Consider the following 17,941-nt stretch of genomic DNA (forward strand, 5'->3'; position numbering starts at 1 on the left):
ATATTACTTTTTTTTTAGAAAGTTTACTTGATTTCTAGTAATAACAAATTAAATATTTAATATATAAACTTCTTCAATATGGTGGCAACTAAACTCCTAACATTGCTGCTTTTGATAAGAAACAGTTTGTCAGATAAGTCCTGCAAAGTTTCCTGCATAGTAAAATTTTCAAATCACAAAACGGAATACAACATAAAATTTCCAAATATTTATACCAGTCAGGTTGTTTTATAATAGTTTATAAACGTTTTCTGGTAAATAAATTGACTCCTTACCTAGGATAAGCTGGCAATGATTTGTAGTAACAAGAATTTTATGTTATTCATACTTTTTTAATTTTATAACAGGTTGCCACTCGTTTTTTCAATTTTTTTCTAGGTTTTTAAAAGCACACATTTTTGGGTCTGTTCTTAGTTTAAAGTTAAGTTTAAGGTATGAAACTGTTAAATAGTATAAAAACATTAGAGAGATAATGTTAAGCTACTTTAAATATTTTTTTAATAAAAAAAATTATGATTATGACAATTTTTTTTTATATGCTAGATTTTTTGAATCATATCGAAATTTTACTAATGAACATGTGAAAATTCCAGGTCTTTTTTAGTAATTTTTGTTCAAAACTCCAGGTTTTTTTGCCTAAATTGGCAAATTCCAGGTAAAGTGGCAACCCTGTAATAAGTTCTGATTCTATATAGTAAAATAAGTTCACTTTTTTTTTTTGAACTTTTTTTTTTCATCACCATAACACTTTGTTGTTTGGATGTACGAAAAATTGTTCAGCCAATATTAAATAATAAACCATATTTAAAAGCAGACTAATTTGTTTTCATGTTATACAAAATAGTTCTTTACTTTCACTTAAAGCCAAGTTTTCTTTTTTTTTTTTTGAAATCTTGCAAAATTACAATATAAAATTGTTAAAATTTCTAGCTGGGTTGAGATTTTAGTATACAACGAAGCCAAATTAACAGTTATTTGTTGGAAATTTATTTTAATACGCATGTGTGGCTATTCGATACAAGTAAATTCTAAATTCAAGTTAAATTTATTAAGAAAATGTAGTTGTAGAGTGTTACAAAACTAAGTTTTTTAATTTAAATATTTTTGTATAATTATTGTGAAAGACAAACAGTACGATTTCTTTGTATTGCAGTAAACAACAAAATTTTTAAATGAGAAGAAGATAATATATAATTGTTTATTCTATTAGGATTTTCAAGAAATTATAAAGCTTGTAAACAGTACCACAACTAAGTTTCAGATACTAATAGTTTTTAAATACAAAAAAGTTTAGTATAAACATAAATAAAACTTTCGTGAAAAAAGTAAATTTTCTATATCAGTAAAGCAGGCAAGAAAAAGTTAGTTTCGAAAAAATAAACTAAAATAGTATACCAACAAAAAACACACGAAAAAATAAGCTTCAACTGAGAATCAACTTAGATACGGTCATAAAGCTTTGAGAAGACTTTTGTTTTGTAAAGTAAAAACAATCAGCAGTAACCGATTGCGAATTCGGTAGTTCTTGCATGCTGATCACTAATAAGAGATGTTGCCTAGTCAAAGCTGGGAAGAAACAGAAAAGCTCATCAGTACATGTCTTTGTAAAAGAGAAAAATTTTATAAACAGGAAAATATTCTAGGTGAACTTTGAAACGAGAACTACAAAAATATTGGAACATTGGGACAGTGTGTTGTATAAATTATTCGAAGCTCATTTTGTTTTTTTGTCCTCGCCTTCTCCTAACTCAGTTTGCGGTTCTCCATTTTGAACTTCCGCGTTTTCTAGTTCTGTGTACAAAATATTACAGTTTGTTGAATAATTTGTGAAATAAATTAAATATTTGTGTACGACTTAAAAAAAGGTCCGAGTAAAAAATGATTAAAGTTTTTGGAAGCAATGAAAACACAGGACATTGTATATAAAAACGTGTACTATAAAATCTTATTTTTCTAAAGCACTGAAATTGAACTCGAGAAGTAAACACTAGGTCGTAAAATTTAAATTTTTTGATGCATCTAAATAAATGTAAGAATTTACAACAACAAATAGCATATGGTATTAAAACGTATTTGCTAACAAATAAAGCACAAAGAAGTTATTTTATTTCATTTTAAGCCTATTGAGAAAACTTGGTTACTTGTCTAACAACACTCAAGGTCAATTTTAAATGCATTGTTTGATTTAAATATATACTTTGTTATATGATACCAATCAATTGTGACTTTATCATTTAAACCAGTGTTATTTAAACCCGAAAACTAGGTTAACAACTATTAGGTTTTAAATATCGCACCCTTAGTCGGGTGTACTTTCGGCAGATTATTTCAAATGAAAATTTATTTTGAGAAGCTTTTTCATCACAAACTTTACCCAGAAGTTCTAACAAACACAAAAAAACTTTTATACAAAAGGGAAATTTAAAATGGTTCTATTACTTGAAAAGCTTTTTTAAATCTATCAAGAAGAACTAGAAAACAGTTAAAAAAACTATCATGGCTATATTTGTTTTCTTAAGCAATAAAAAAAAGAACTTTGTCAACAGAAACCTAATTTTCATACACACAAGTTTTAATATTATGTTGCTTGATTGGTATTAACAGCGAGAATAAGTAGCTATCTTAATATTAAAAAGGACTTTATAAGATTACTTTTCGGATTTTTCAGACTTTTAATCACTATGAACATACCAATTCAGCTACAAAAATAGAACTTTGACTTTGATTAACTTTTAAGAAGTTATGAAAATAAAACAATTTAAAAAATGTTCTAAAACCAATTTGTCGAACATAAATTTAATCGAAAAACACATTTTTAAGCGCATCAAAAAAAAAAATAATAATGCTTTAGAAAGATTGACATTTCAAAAACAAATGTCAAAAAAAAACTTCTTAATAAATTAAAACATAAGTCTGTTTTTCTATGTGTTTAAGAAAATTGTTTTTTTCTTTTCAAAATTTAGAAAATTTAAAAATTAATGCAAACCAAAGGTTTTATAACATAAGTGAAAATAATTTTCTCCTTCCATTGCTAGCATATTTACTATTAACTGTTTTATTCTGCAATATACATCTTAAAACCGCTTATAAGGGGGCGATATTGCGACTTTAAAAATTCTTTTTTAAATGTTATAAAGTTTATATTTTTTATGAAGCCAGCACATTATTTTTAACCGTTTTAAAACAATTAGATAAAACATAAAGTTTATGAAACCATTCGGTAAAGCATGACATTTTTTGACAAACCAGTTTTACTTTGCAGCTTATAAATAATTGAAAAATTTGACCCAACCTATTTTAAAATAAACAACACAACAATCAATCAAAATTCTTATGTATAAATCAAAGTTTATTATTTATTTCAACAAACTTTTATATTTTTAAAAACTTTGTGTTAATATTATTCACAACTTAATTTTTAGTACTTCAGGTTCAGGAAAACAAACTTTCAATCAACATAAATAGTTTAAGTTTTTGTCTTTAACTAAAATACAAGTCGTTAATTAATTCAGCTACGTATGTTTAAACTTGTTTTAAAATTCATATAGAACTGGGTTTTGAAAATTCATTAAAAGTTACCTTCAAAAGCATTTTAATAACTTATACAACAATTCATATATAAAAAGGTAAAACCATGTTTGCAGTGCCACTATCAACTACTTAAAGAGTTTTTAGGGCAAGATGAAAAAATATTAAATTTTACATAATATTAAAACACGTATAAGTACATAAAAATTGTACCATTTTAAAAAAATTCTACCAACCGACGATGCTGGAAGAATCGGATTCTTGAATGTCTTCCACCTGAGAGCCCGCTGCATCGTTTTCTTCAACTTCAAAAGCTTCTTCCTTCACCACTATTTCTTCTTCCACTTCTTCCTCGTCCGACTTGAGCGCCTCCCTTGCTTCTTCCTCCAACTTCTTGTCCTTCTCCTCGTCCGAGGCGTCGCTCAGCTCGTTTATTTTCGCGCTGCTCCGTCCGCTGGCTTCACGTTTTATTTTGCATTTTATTATTTCTGTTTTTTGAACATCAGAAAAAAAAAAGCAGTTTAATATTATTTATATTTTGAATCAGGACAGAAAAATCTTTGATTTTTTTTGAAAATTGTACATGTTAAAATTTATCACGCCTAATCAATAATGAAACTAATGAGCTATTCAAAGGTTCAAATTTTAAGACTAGCCAGAAAATATAAAATCGAAAAACAAACTTGAAACTTCCGACACGGAATCGGCGGGCTTCACAACGGAGTAGGACATGTTGTTGCGGAACTTTATGGCCTGAGGTTGCTGTTTTTGTGGGGGAGCAGGGGTGAACTTTTGCAGGTGGGGTAGCACGGGCGCGCCCGGCTTCTGCTTCCTAGCCTTGTTGAAGAACCCGCAGTAGGCGCATCTGAACGCTGCGTGGAATGTGAGAAAATTGATTGAACTACATTTATAAATAAAATAAATTAATATTAGATAAAGTTAATACTTGCTTTTTTGGAGCTCCAGTGCTTTGAGAGCGGAGGTGAATTTATGGGAGGTATAAAAAAGTTTTTTTTATTTCTATTATATGATTAAGTATTTGCTTTTATTCACAAGCTGACATAACTTTCATAATAAACTTAGTGACTAACTTATGGTTAAAATTCGCTGCTAATCTGCATACAAAACAGTTGAAGTAAATTATAACGTTATATGACTCAGTTATAGCAACAAAGTGAATAAAACTAAATATTATCAAGCATGCTATACAATTAAATTTTAGAGTTTAAGTTGAAAGATCATAGTTTTTACAAAAACACATTGTCAAAAACTAAAATGATGTTTTAAGTTCTAAATACATTGTAAAATTTTATTTTTTTAACAAAATATTTCTTTAATTTTTTCATATTGTGTACTTTCACAATTTTAAATAAAATTTTAAACCGAAAACTGTTCATAAAAATTCCATTAAACGTTCCATAAAAAGTAAGTTGATATTTTTAATACTTTATTTTATTTGTGATTTTTTGAAACATCAATTATGAAAATTATTATGACTTTATGTAAATAAAACACATTTTTTAAAATAAATCTAGTTGCGTACAAGTTTGCAACAAACATAAACTTTGAAAGTAATGTGATAAATACTCAATTTTACAAAAGTACTTTTTTCACCTCAAGTAAAAACTAAAATAAGCTGACAATTTTTTTAAGTTTTAAAAAACGCTTTAATAATTCAGATTTGTATAGACGTTTATTAATTATTAAAATAAAAATCAAAAACAATAAAAGCAAATCTAGTTTTCAAATAACTGGTAAAATTAAACCAATAGTACATATATTAAGGACAGTACTAACAAAGAACTTTTTTAAATCACAAAACAATACTACGGTATAAAAATTTATAATCGTTTAAAAATTCAAACTAAAAGCAACCAGTTAGTTTATTTTCTAATCGTGTTCAAAAGTTTGAAGTTTTGTAATTAATAATAAACTTATTTTTCACCTATTTAAAGTACTCTCTATTTTTTTTAACTTTACTTTAAAATATACATAATTTCTAAAATTTGAACAACAAAAATGCATACCCTTATATTCGAATTCTTCTTTCAAGGCCATTCCATTATGAGCGTAGCAATTCACACAAATTAAAGCGTATCTGTAAATTATAAAATTTTAATATACAATTAAAATCATTTCAATTAAGTTTAAGGTCCTTAAATAAATTTAATAACAATTGTTCCACGAAGATTTTTTATGTTAACATTTTAGTTTTTATAATCTCTAGCTTCAAATGTTCTTAAAATGAAAAAATATATATATATGGCAAGAACACTTACAATTCAAGGATAAATCTTTCATGATTTTAGTGTCAAGCAATATCCAAGTATTTAACAGTAAACCATATTCATTGAAATATATTTATTTTTTAATTACATACTCAAGTATAACAAACAATTATAAGTACATACATAATTAAAAGAAAAATGTTATAGATAACGAGTGTACAAGATTAACTTTCTTATTTTTGTAATTAAAAAACAACTTTAGTATTCTTAAAAAGATCTTAACTAAACTAGCTTGTTGGAAACACAATAATATTAATAATAATAATATACTTATCATCAATGTTTAAAATTTTATGCTTATTTCTAAAATTTTAACATTTTCTTAGGATAAGCGTTTTAAAAAGTTTTAAAACCAGAAACGAAGTTGAACTCACCTCAAGTAGTTGAGGTTTTGTATTTTGTTATTTAAAAAATATTACAGTATTTTATAATGTAATTTAATAGATTTTTAGTGCTTAAGGTTTGGATCAGAAAAAAAAGTTGCAAGTGATATTGCAGCTTTTTGTTTTTGACAAATCTAGAATGGCGTTAACAAAACTCTTTGAACGGTTAAGTGACTTGAACTTGCGTAATTAATTTAAATATTCAAGTGACGTAAGACATGTAGTAATATGCAGTAGCAATAAGACATGTTGATCAATAGTAGTAGTGTATTTAGTTCATAACAACTATTATTTTTTTATACTTAAATGTGTGAAATATGTAACCTATATTGAACAAACTTTACAATTTTTTACAATGCATTGTTAAAATTAAAGTCGAAAACATGTTGGATATGTAAACATTTGAATATAAAAAAATTTTGTTCAACTGCATACTTTAATGAAATAACCAAAGTTAAGTAATTACGTTTTTTAAAGCTCTTGTAAGTACAATAATACAAATAAACACCTACTATAATAACATTGTATTGTATAATCAGTTTTAAATTGATGTAAGTTGAAAAAAGTTAAACTACAATTTAATTAGCTAAATTTAAGTTTTAGTATTTCATGTGAAAGTTTTATGGACAAAAAAAAATTAACAGATACAAACTATTTATTAAAATATTAATATGTTTAATCTCTAAGAATTTCACAAAATTATATACAAATTTGGTGATTATTTCACTTCATAATAATGTAGAAAATCAAGACTTTTAACAAAGTATTCCAAATTACACACTTATTTTAGTTAACTAATATTATTGTCGCCAAAATTTTTAGTATAAATTTAAATGGGTGTAATTATGACGAACATACACTGCATACTTTTTTAGGTGATAAAAATATTATTTCTAGTTTTTATGAACGAAGACTAACGTAGCTTAAAATTTAAACTTAAAATACAAGGCAAATAAAAACATTCTGTAGTATGTTAGCTCTAAAAAAACTTTAGTAAAAAGCATGATATTAAAATATTTTGTGGTCCCTTTACTAAATAGTATTTTTAAACATAAGTATTTAAATTTAATTTAAGTTTTATTGTAAAAAAAGAATATAATTAGGGTGACCTAGGAATAGATCGATAATCAAATTATAATTAGCTTGATTATTCATTAAAATATATGATGTATGTATAATAATTAAGTATGTTAGTTATACACAGGGTTGCCACAGGTAGAGCTGAAAAAAAAAATCCTGACTTTTCCTGAATATTTTATGCAATTTTCCTGACTTTATTAAATGTAATTTTTATCAATTTTTGTAAGTTTTCTTTAATTTCCAGTTTTCTTGTTCAAAAAATCAAGAAGTGCCACCATAAAACTTTCTTTAAATTATTATAAATTGTGCACAATGTGTTTTTGTGATAATTGCCACATGTAAAAACTTCCAGCTAAAATTTGTTTTTTAGTTCAATACAGTTTGCATTTGGGTGGTCTTCAGAAAATCGAATTCTGAAATGGTAAAAGTTTCTTAAAATTGTCTAAGATTTTGCACAGGGTGCTTTTGTGGTATTTGTCAAATAAAAAAAAATTAACTGAAAACTTATAGGTTGCCGTGTTTATAGCTCTACCCTAATAAACATTACTTACATTAAAAATTATTTAGTAATTAGCCATTCAGAATTATTTTATAAAGCCAAGATTTCTTGAAATATGGTGGTTTTGACTTTTTAATATTAAAAATATCATATACTTATAACAATTTACTAAAGTTTAAACTGATCTGGAAAGAAAAACAACAATGACTTATCTGAGTTTAAAAAACATATACACACATTAGTAGTTTTCTGTACAAGTAATTCTAACTTAACACCTTAAAACAAAAAATAAACTTTCTCTCTCTACTACAAAGTAAACACACTGGTGAGATCCATAATTACCGTAATTGCAAAAGAAATCCTGACTTTTCTAACTTTTGTCTTTTGTTTTCAATTTTCCTGTCTTTTCCTGATTTTCCTGACTATGTGGCAACTCTGTATACTAATTTACTTGTTTTAGTTTATTTTGAAAACTTGAATTATTTTTAACTGACTTTTATTGCTACTACAAAACATAATCAAAAAATGATCAAAACAATTTCATCTATAGTAAGATAGGGTAAAAGACCATCTCTTTGAATTTATTAAGATTAAGTCTGTCCTTGGTTTAAAATATAAGTTTGTCCAATTTACTAGTAAAAACTAATACAAGTATCTTTTAGTTACTGTCGAATTTAGAATTGATACTTATCATTAATGTTTTTTACTTTTGAATTAACTCTATTAAAGCTAGTTACAACATGGAGTGAACTTCATAGACTTAATTATATGCATAACTAAATTTTGATTTTGTAGTTTGAAATTCGATCTATAAAAGGGGCAAACGCAAAACCATGCTTTTCATCAGCAAGTATGATTATTTTTTACTATTAAATATTTTTGAATAGCAGAGCTTAATAATATATCATGATTGCTAAAGGTTTTTTGAAATTTTTTCCAGGTTTTTGAATTTTTCTAGGGTTTTTAAAGAGCAAGTCTTTTGGTATTTTTAAAGTATAAAATTAAATTTAGGTAAAAAAAACTTTCTAAAATAGAACAACATTGAAATTACACTTAAAGCTATTTTAAATATGTTTTTTAATAAAAAAATAACGATGAAAAAAATTATGTACATGACAGTTTTTCTGTATCTTCATTGCTGTACATGTAATATTCTTTAAAATTCCAGGTTTTTTAGTAATTTTTGTTGGAAATTTCAGGTTTTTCACTTTTTATTCCAAATTACTGAAAATTAAGGTTATTTTGCCTTAATTTTAAAATACCTGGTCTTTCCAGGATTCAAGGTTTTTTAGACACCCTATTAAATAAATAATGTATTTAAACTTTTCTTAGTTGTAGTACAATGTGCTATAAAAAATTTAACAGGGTTGCCACTCGTATTTTCAAAAATTTTTCCAGGTTTTTCAAATTTCTTCCAGGTTTTTAAAAGTACACATTTTTGGATCTATTTTTAGTTTAAAGTTAAAATTAAGGTAAGAAACTGTGTAAAATAGTATAAAAAGATTGAAAATGTACTGTACAGCTACTTAAAACGTGTTTTTTTATAAAAAAAAGCTTTGGTGATGACAAAAATTTTTTACCTAAATGATAAATATTTTGATTCAAACTGAAATTTTACAACTGAACATGTTAAAATTCTTAAAAATTCCAAGTTTTTCCAGGTTTTTGTTCAAAATTCCAGGTTTTTCAAGGTTTTTTCAAAATTTCTTAAATTCCAGGTTTTTCCAGGTTATTTTTGCCTAAATTGTCAAATTTTAGGATTCCTGGTAAAGTGGCAACCCTGATTAAAATAAGTACTTTTTTGAGGTAATTTAAATATATAGGATACATTTTGAAAATAAAATTCTAAAAGGTTAATTTAATTATTAAGTAATAACTAATACGTAAATAAATGTAACAATTAAGTAAATATGCCATAAGTAAAAATTTTAAATAAAAAAAGGCTACTATTACTATCATTATTATATGTAAGAAAACATTTAAAACAATGCAGATATTAAATAAAAACCGCAAATACTGAAGTTCTTTAAGGGAAATGGCATTGATTAAAGCAACTACTCTATCTAAGATACTTTGAAAAATTATCAAAATACAACTCGTTACATTTACCAACACAAACACAGCTTGACTTAAGCTCGATTGCTATTAATATATACTTACTACTTAATATTTTGAAAACGTTGCTAAGCAACCAACCTGTTGTTAGGGCCGTCGCCAATAACATACTCTAGCACCCTGTCAATGGTTCCCCGGTCCCTTTTGGGTAATGGGCAGGGCAGTGGGGCTTGTTGCCTCATTCCGTTGGCACCTGGAATATAAATAATGAAACATTTTCTAAATAGTAAAAAATCAAAAAAAAATTATTCGTTAACTAAAAAATTAAAAGGGTAGTATTATTCATATTACGCAAGATAAAAACATTCAAAAACCTAAATTAGATGCTTTAATTTAAAATATATAAAATACAGACCAATCATAGGTGACATGGGATTTGGTCTCTGCATCAGAGATCTGTTGAATTCCTGACTCATAACAACAGGTTTTCCTTTCCTCTGGCGAAGACCTATAAAAAAACATGTTTGTTAAGTAAAATGATAAATATATCACTTTATAAACACTTAAAACTTTTGAGACGTTTTATTTATTTAGTTTGAGTTTATTTACTAAACAATTTTGACATTTAGATTGATTTCTGTTTACAAGAAGAAATATTTTCAGTAATATGGAAAAGCATACTATTTATGTTTTATTTTTTTGAGCTTAACCATTTATGCCAAGGTTTCCTAAAGCACCATCTTAGCAAGTCAGGAGGCGATAAGCTGCAAGGGGGTGACTAGTAAATGGGAGATAGGGGGGTACTTAGATGCATTATGAGGAATTCAAAACTTAAGGTAGATATCATGGGATCTCAAATGAAGAGCAAAATAAAAGTCATTAGTACATTTCATTAAAATTCAAAACTTACTTTGGGATAGGGGTTTGAAATGAGGAGGGTAATCTTATTTTTCCTAGTAATTGGGCATTTATGAAAACGAGTTTGGGGAACCTTGATCTATGCAAATTAATTCAATCGTGTATAACTTTCAAGAATGTAGTTTAACTAAGCTCTTTACTTTGAGTGATGTTTAAGTGACTTTTTTTCTAACTACATGTAAACTTATTTATCGGTTTCAAATATTGTTTTCACAAGGTTTTTATCATAACAAGTTACTTTGACGTTTAGTTAACAACTTCTAACATATACTCCATCGTACCAGCACACACCTTAGCAAATTAAATTTTAGAAAAACTGTTTGAAATTTCAAAACAAAATTAATTTTACTTTACTTGTTGCAACACAACAACAACTGTGTGTTATAAATAAACTATCATGACTTTAAAATTTGAATTAATCTTTAAACATCAACGAACTCAGTCTCTTTCTGTATTCAACTTTTCGGTATACGCAGCAACTAGAAGAATGAACATCATGAAATATTGGTGAAAAACAGTTAGGAATGGTTCCTAAACATACAAAAAACAAAAAACAAAGGATTAAGATTTACATTAATTCAATTTTTAAAAGAATATTTTAAGTTACTACAATAATATTTACAAATTGTTCAACAGAAAACATTAAAGTTCTTTAAATCTAAAAGGGTTACAAAAAAATTTTTGTATGTACAAATACTTCTATTGACGAACTACAATTCGTAGCCCTTAAAATATGAACAACACTACGTATCCTGTATAGATCATCACATACATTAAAAAAATGCATGCAAATAAAAATCCTGTACAATACTTATTTAAGTATGTTTAACTATAAATATAGTTTCAAACCATCTTTGAAAACAATAAAAAGTTTGAAACTAGCGACTATTTATACAAAACTCAATAATTCATTATGTTAGTCAACGTAAGGTCTGCCTAGCAAAAACTTCTGCTCATGTTATATTTTTCAGCTTAAAGAGAACTTGTGTTTATATTATCAAATAAGACACTTAAAACAAATATCTTATTTTATTTTGTTATAATCAAAAGAATCAAAAATGTGACTAAACTGTTTGGCGTAGAGTTAGGATTAACTTTTGGAGATCTGATTGAATTATTGAGTCTGTCTTGTTCGTCCTTGATTTTCTTTTTGGTTTCCGGACAGAACTTCTCAAGAATGTTCTTTGCAACTTTGTAAGTCTCCGTATCCATTACATTCTCTAGCTGTTTAAATTATCAGTTACAAAAAACATAAAATGTTTTAGAATAATATAACTAATAATTAAAACATTATTTCCTGGCTGTAACAAAACGTTTATGTTTTATATATTCATGAAAATTCATTAATTTTAAAACGTCACCTTGTTAACTATTGTTAATATAATACTGGAAACATCAAAATGTAAAGAAAACTATATGCAATACTTTTTTTTACAGAAATCAAGTACTGCTGTACAAAAATAAAACTGATATCATATAATTTACAGCGTTGCCATTGGTTTAAAAAAAATTCTTTCAGGTTCTCTGATTTTTTCCAGATTTATGAAAGTACACGTATTTAGATCAATTTTCAGGTTAAATTTAAGCTAAAGATTAAAATTTATTTAGATCGTATAACAACATTAAATAGATACTGTAATGCTACTTAAATGTGTTTTTCTATATAAAGTTTTTTTGATAACGACAGAAAATTTTTGTTTATTTCGTGTCAAATAAAAATTTTACTACTTAACGTGCAAAATTGTTAAAATTCCAGGTTTTCCAGGTTTTTATAATGATTTTTGTTGAAAATTCCATGTTATTCAAGGTATTTTTTTTTAAATTTCTCAAATTCCATGTTGTTCCAGTATTCTAGGATTTGTGGCAATCCTGAATTTATAAATTTTACTAATAATATATTTGTGGAGTAAAGTTATAATAACTATCATGTCCTTATTTAGTTTGATATAAGTTTTATTATATTTACTATTTCTTAAATGAGGCAAGTTTAAATAAAATCTTTACTTTAGTACTTTTTAATTTTTATTTTATTAATATTATTTAGTAACATCTTTCCACCAAGTTTTTTTTTACTCATAAAGATAAATCAACTTTAAAACTAGCGTGTTTAAAAAAGATAAGTAAAACTCAATTTTTATTGGGCTAAAACTTGTTTTCAATAATAAACTGGGCACATTTTTAAAGTCTTCATCTAAATAAAACAATAAAATATATTACAAACTAACTATTTCTTTTCGGTCATCAATCAACTTCTTCAGTTGCTTATCTGATAAGTATTATTTTGGTAAAAACTAAATTAGTTCAGAAAATTTTAGTACACAATTATAAAATTTGAAAAAAAAATGTTTGAATACTTATTTAGATTAAGCGTATAAACAAATAATAATAGTTTAAGGAAAACAAAACAAAAACGTAATGTAAATACATGTCTTAATAAGTTTGAAGATAAAATAAGAAAAGTTATGTTATACTATAATGTTGTTAAATGCTTATTTATATTTTCTAGCTATTTTAATAAATTATCAAACACTTATGACTTCTTATTTAAAAAAGGAACTAATGACATAACATAATTTTTGAAGAAATGAAAAAGTGAAAATTAAAAGAATAAACACAAAAAAAATGATATAAAATAATTTATGTGATCTAATAGTATTCAAATATTAACTTTTAATACTCAGTATTTATTTTTATTGGTAATCAAAATTTTATTTTTACTTTTTTAAAAGACTCGGTTATAAAAATTTTGTTTTAATTATGGTGCTTTTTTTCTAGCTAAAAAATATATAATTAAGCTAATATTATAAAATTTGTAATAAAGAAGTTCAATCACAGAACATAACCGATATGTTGATATTCTAAGTAAAATAAGATTAGTTCATTTGTAACCTGTAGAGTAAACTTTAACTGTACACAAAACAAAATATGTTCCCTGAAATGTTTAAATAGAAATAATTACAACTCCAATTTTAAATAAGATTTACAAGTTTATAAAACATAAAAAAATATATAAAATTTTTTCATAATGACAACAATTTCTTAGCAAAATCCTTAACTATCAACTTTTACCAAATAGAACAGAGAAGTTTTTTTTAATTTAGGAACAAAATAAATATTTAAATCTAACCTTTTTTACTACTTTGTCTGTTGTAGTAGTAGTCGATGAAATGCTTTACTTTATATGTCCTGTTTGGAAAGAAAAATCAAAAATTGACAAAAATTGCTTCTAAAATACATTAAAGAATCATATATAATTACTTGAAAAGCTAACATTACAACGGCGAAATTTATAAACTGCATCAATAATGGCATAATCTTTATTTTTTATGTATTAGTTATATACAGTTATAACCCAGTATGAGTTTATTTTGAGCATCAAACTTTGTGTTTAAAATGCAATTTTACATTTCCTAAGTAAGCACTTACTGTTAAGTAAACACTTTTGGAATGTGTACAACAGGCATACCCAAGAGTAAGATTATTGTTTTAGTAATTATCTAACTTGTTTTCGTAATAAGATTTTTGGTAATTTTTAACAAAACTTTCATGTAAAAACAAACTCACAATAGCGGAGGTATGAAGATAACCCCCAAACATATGAGCCTCCAACTCCAGTTGACGGGGTAAGTTTTGTAGTAGAGCCACATGCAGTACAAATACGCGAGTGCGATCAAGTACAGCACTATGAGCGTTATGCATACTTTCTTAATTACCTGTTTATAAATTTTATATATATAAGCTGTTAGTTATACCTTGTATCATAAAAAGCTTTTTATTGATCTTTTATTGATTATGATACTTGAAAATTAACTCTAAATTTAATATTTTTTGTTGAAGCCATAAGTTGAGGTCATAGCATCACAAAAACAGAAGTACGATACAGACTTGTTTTATTACCTGTTTGTACATTAGGTTTAATAATTAATAGTTATACCTTCTTCATAAAGAGCCCTCTGTGAAGAAGAGTTCTAAATTGATATAACAATTTTTTAGTAATTTGTGTAACAAAAGTACAAATAGTTATATATCTATATTTTCTAAGACTAAAAAAATCAAAATATTAATATTGGTACTTTTACTTAAAGCTATAATGATTTCAAGGGTTTGTGTACAAAGAATAACATTGGCTACTTATGAACGCTTGAAGTATGAAAACTATAATTTAGTTTATTTTTAATTAAAAAACCTTAAGTTTCCAAATCAAGTTTTTTAGCTGGAATTATTTCACTGTGGATTTTTTGGGAAAATTTTAAAAACTTTAACAATTTTAAAAAACATCCTTTTAATAGTTTGATAACCAGATACTTTCTAATTTTATAAGGATTTGAAGAAAAAAAAAGTAATTTAATTTGAAAACTCTACACTTTTAAAGTTAGAAATTATTAATGGAGTTGTTAACTCAGGCTCCCTGGATTATCAACAAAGCTAAAAATATAGGTTCATGTAGTTCTATATTTTTTGAGAATGATAATGAAATTTTTTAAGTTCATTACAGAAATCATCACAAAATGTTTTTCCATAAACGATTTATTTAATAGTTTGACAATATAATTGCATACTAGACTATTTTTATAGTTTTGGTACTAATTTACGAATTTCTAACCTTAACATAATTTATAAGCTTTCATACAACATTTAACTAATTGAGTGTCAAACTTTTTGATTCCATAACTTGATAATTCTAAACCTTACAAAGTAAAAACAAACTTGAAGTTGGTTTTACTTAAGTTAATCTTTTGATACAAGTGTTGTATACAATTACAACTTTTTATTTTTGTAACTAATTTATGTGCCTTAGTTTATAGTTTTAGCACCAAGAAAAAATTTAACGCTTTAAATTTAAGTTTTTTCAATTTTTCTAAGAAAAATACAAATTTAATAAATCTAACTTTTATTTTATAAAACAATAATTCTACCTAAAAGTATAGTCAGTTATGATATTTGTGAAAAAATAAAACATTAATGAAGATACAAAACTTATTTCAATTTACAAGTATATATGTAACCTACCAAATATAGTTTAAATCAAGCTTAAATACCTTACTTTAAATATTTTTTTCATGTATACAACTACTGACGATTTAACTAAAGAAAACACTGTTTTAAAATAAACTTATGAATCACTAAATTTGTAATAAACTATACCAAAACTAACTGAAACTATAGACATGTAAAGCAACAGCTGAAAAATTAGTGTGATAAGAAATTACTTAAAAAATACAAACATACCTTTAGTTTTACAAGATTATTGTCTCTTTTAAACTTTTCTAGTTTTTCTATATTATCATCTATCTCTTCAAGTATTTCTATTGTGGTTTTGGATTTCTGAAAAATAAATATTAATACTTATTTTTGTTAGTAATGCCACTATTAATAACAGCTAAAACTCACTCTGAATCTGGACCATATGATACCCATTGCTGCTCACTTCTTTTTAACGACTAATTTTAACTTTGTAAGTAAATTCTGTAGAATACATTTTTATAAACACTAATCCTAAATTAAAAATTTTTTAATATAGAAAGTTTTGGACTAACCTTTTTAAATTCTATTTAAAAAACTTTAATTTAAAACTTTTACAGTATATTTATATTTTACATAGTGTTTTTATACACTGTTATAAAACTTTACTGTTATAAAACATTTAAAATCAAATACAAAATCATTAAATAGCTGGGTGATAGTTAATTTGTATTAGTTTCTAAGTAAAAATTCAGTTTGATAATTATAGGTGTTTTTTATATACATATAGGTATTTCCCTAATACCCTAACAATTATTTCTGAATCACTTAACTTTGAAACTATAATACTGTAGAACAGGGTTTCCCAAACATTTTTCAAATGGCCCCCTCTTCAGAAATTAAAAAAGCTATGGCCCACTTCAACAAGATTACTCAAAAAACTACCATTAAAAGCACCAAAGACTTTTTTTGCTCTTCATCGACAACTCCAGAATATCTAGTGTAAGTTAAAATACTACCTTTAAGGCACCTAAGACCTTTTTTCTGCCCTTCATCAAAAACTCCAGAATATCTAGGGTAAATTTTAAAAACTACCACTAAAAGCACTTAAAAATTTTTTTTTGCTCTTCATTGACAACTCCAAAATATCTAGTGTAAGTTTCAAACTATGACCTCATGCCTTTTTGGCCTCTTTGGGAAATCCTGCTGTAGAAGCTAAAAAAATAAAGTTAAGGGCAAAGGGGGTCAGTGAGTTTTTTGGCTTTTATATAAAAGATTCAAGTACAAGCTATAAATCAGGCTATCATACACTCAAAATATTTAAATAATTTATGAACTGTAGTCATGGAAAGTCAACATAAACATATTGATTACATTTTTTTCACAACCATTGGAAAATAAAAAAATCACCCGAAATATATCTACTCCTTTTTTTAAATAGAAACCTCAAATTTTATTCTTAATTTTTGACAAGGAAGTTTGTGTATTCTGAAAGTGCTTAAATTATTAATAAAAGTTATAATGAAAAAAGTCTTGTGTTTTGCAATAAAATGGTATTCAAATACATTTAAAGGTCTATCTATATCTGAATGATATTATTACTAATTATTTATTTCTGTTGTACTTATATTACTATATTATTCAAGTACTACAAAAAATAGTTAACTAATTGTTCATACATAATAATAGAAAGATATTTTTTTATTGTAAGTATGTCTATTTTTAAACATTTTTAAAACACAAATAAAAAAATTATACCTGATAAAAAAACTATTAAACCTTTTTTATTACAAAACATAACAAAACTGAGTTATTCAAACAGTTATTTAATCAACAAACTTTATACTTTAATTTTATAAAATTATTTTAACAGAATTGAGAAATATTTTTCTATAACTCTAAAAAGTCTAGTTGTACAAACTAGTCTTAATAATAAATTTAAACAACTTAGTTAAAATATACATAAGCTGTATGCAAAAGTTATACTTAAATTCGTTCTAAAAATCAGATTTCTCAATCTATAGTGTTCTTCAATGTATTAAAATACTTAAAACACTTTGTAAATGTTTTTGATTTATACAAAATTAAATAGGTGGAACAAAGTTGTATAAATTTAAATAAAATGTTAGTAACTTTAAAATAATTAAAGAACGCTTTAGTATACAATTTTTCTCTAAATTTCAATTTAAATCTATAACTAACAATGTATTTTCAAAATACTACAAATA

At 25.3% G+C, this 17,941-nt stretch overlaps 1 protein-coding gene across 1 annotated transcript; it reads right to left on the reverse strand.

Moving 5' to 3' along the window:
* Positions 1 to 1,237: 1,237 nt before the first annotated feature.
* LOC145834423 (endoplasmic reticulum junction formation protein lunapark-B-like) lies at positions 1,238 to 16,219 on the reverse strand. The gene is made up of 12 exons (XM_082941848.1): positions 16,143 to 16,219; positions 15,981 to 16,076; positions 14,316 to 14,464; positions 13,879 to 13,937; positions 12,977 to 13,017; positions 11,822 to 11,975; positions 10,249 to 10,341; positions 9,975 to 10,086; positions 5,556 to 5,626; positions 4,212 to 4,400; positions 3,765 to 3,986; positions 1,238 to 1,791 (listed from the first exon to the last, which is right to left on the reverse strand). The coding sequence occupies exons 1-12, from the start codon at positions 16,167 to 16,169 to the stop codon at positions 1,715 to 1,717; spliced, it is 1,290 nt and encodes a 429-aa protein (XP_082797974.1). The 5' UTR covers positions 16,170 to 16,219; the 3' UTR covers positions 1,238 to 1,714.
* Between the last annotated feature and the right edge of the window lie 1,722 nt (positions 16,220 to 17,941).

The sequence above is a fragment of the Thalia democratica genome, chromosome 4 (assembly GCF_965202585.1).
Source record: "Thalia democratica chromosome 4, ktThaDemo2.hap1.1, whole genome shotgun sequence".
Lineage (NCBI taxonomy): Eukaryota > Metazoa > Chordata > Thaliacea > Salpida > Salpidae > Thalia > Thalia democratica.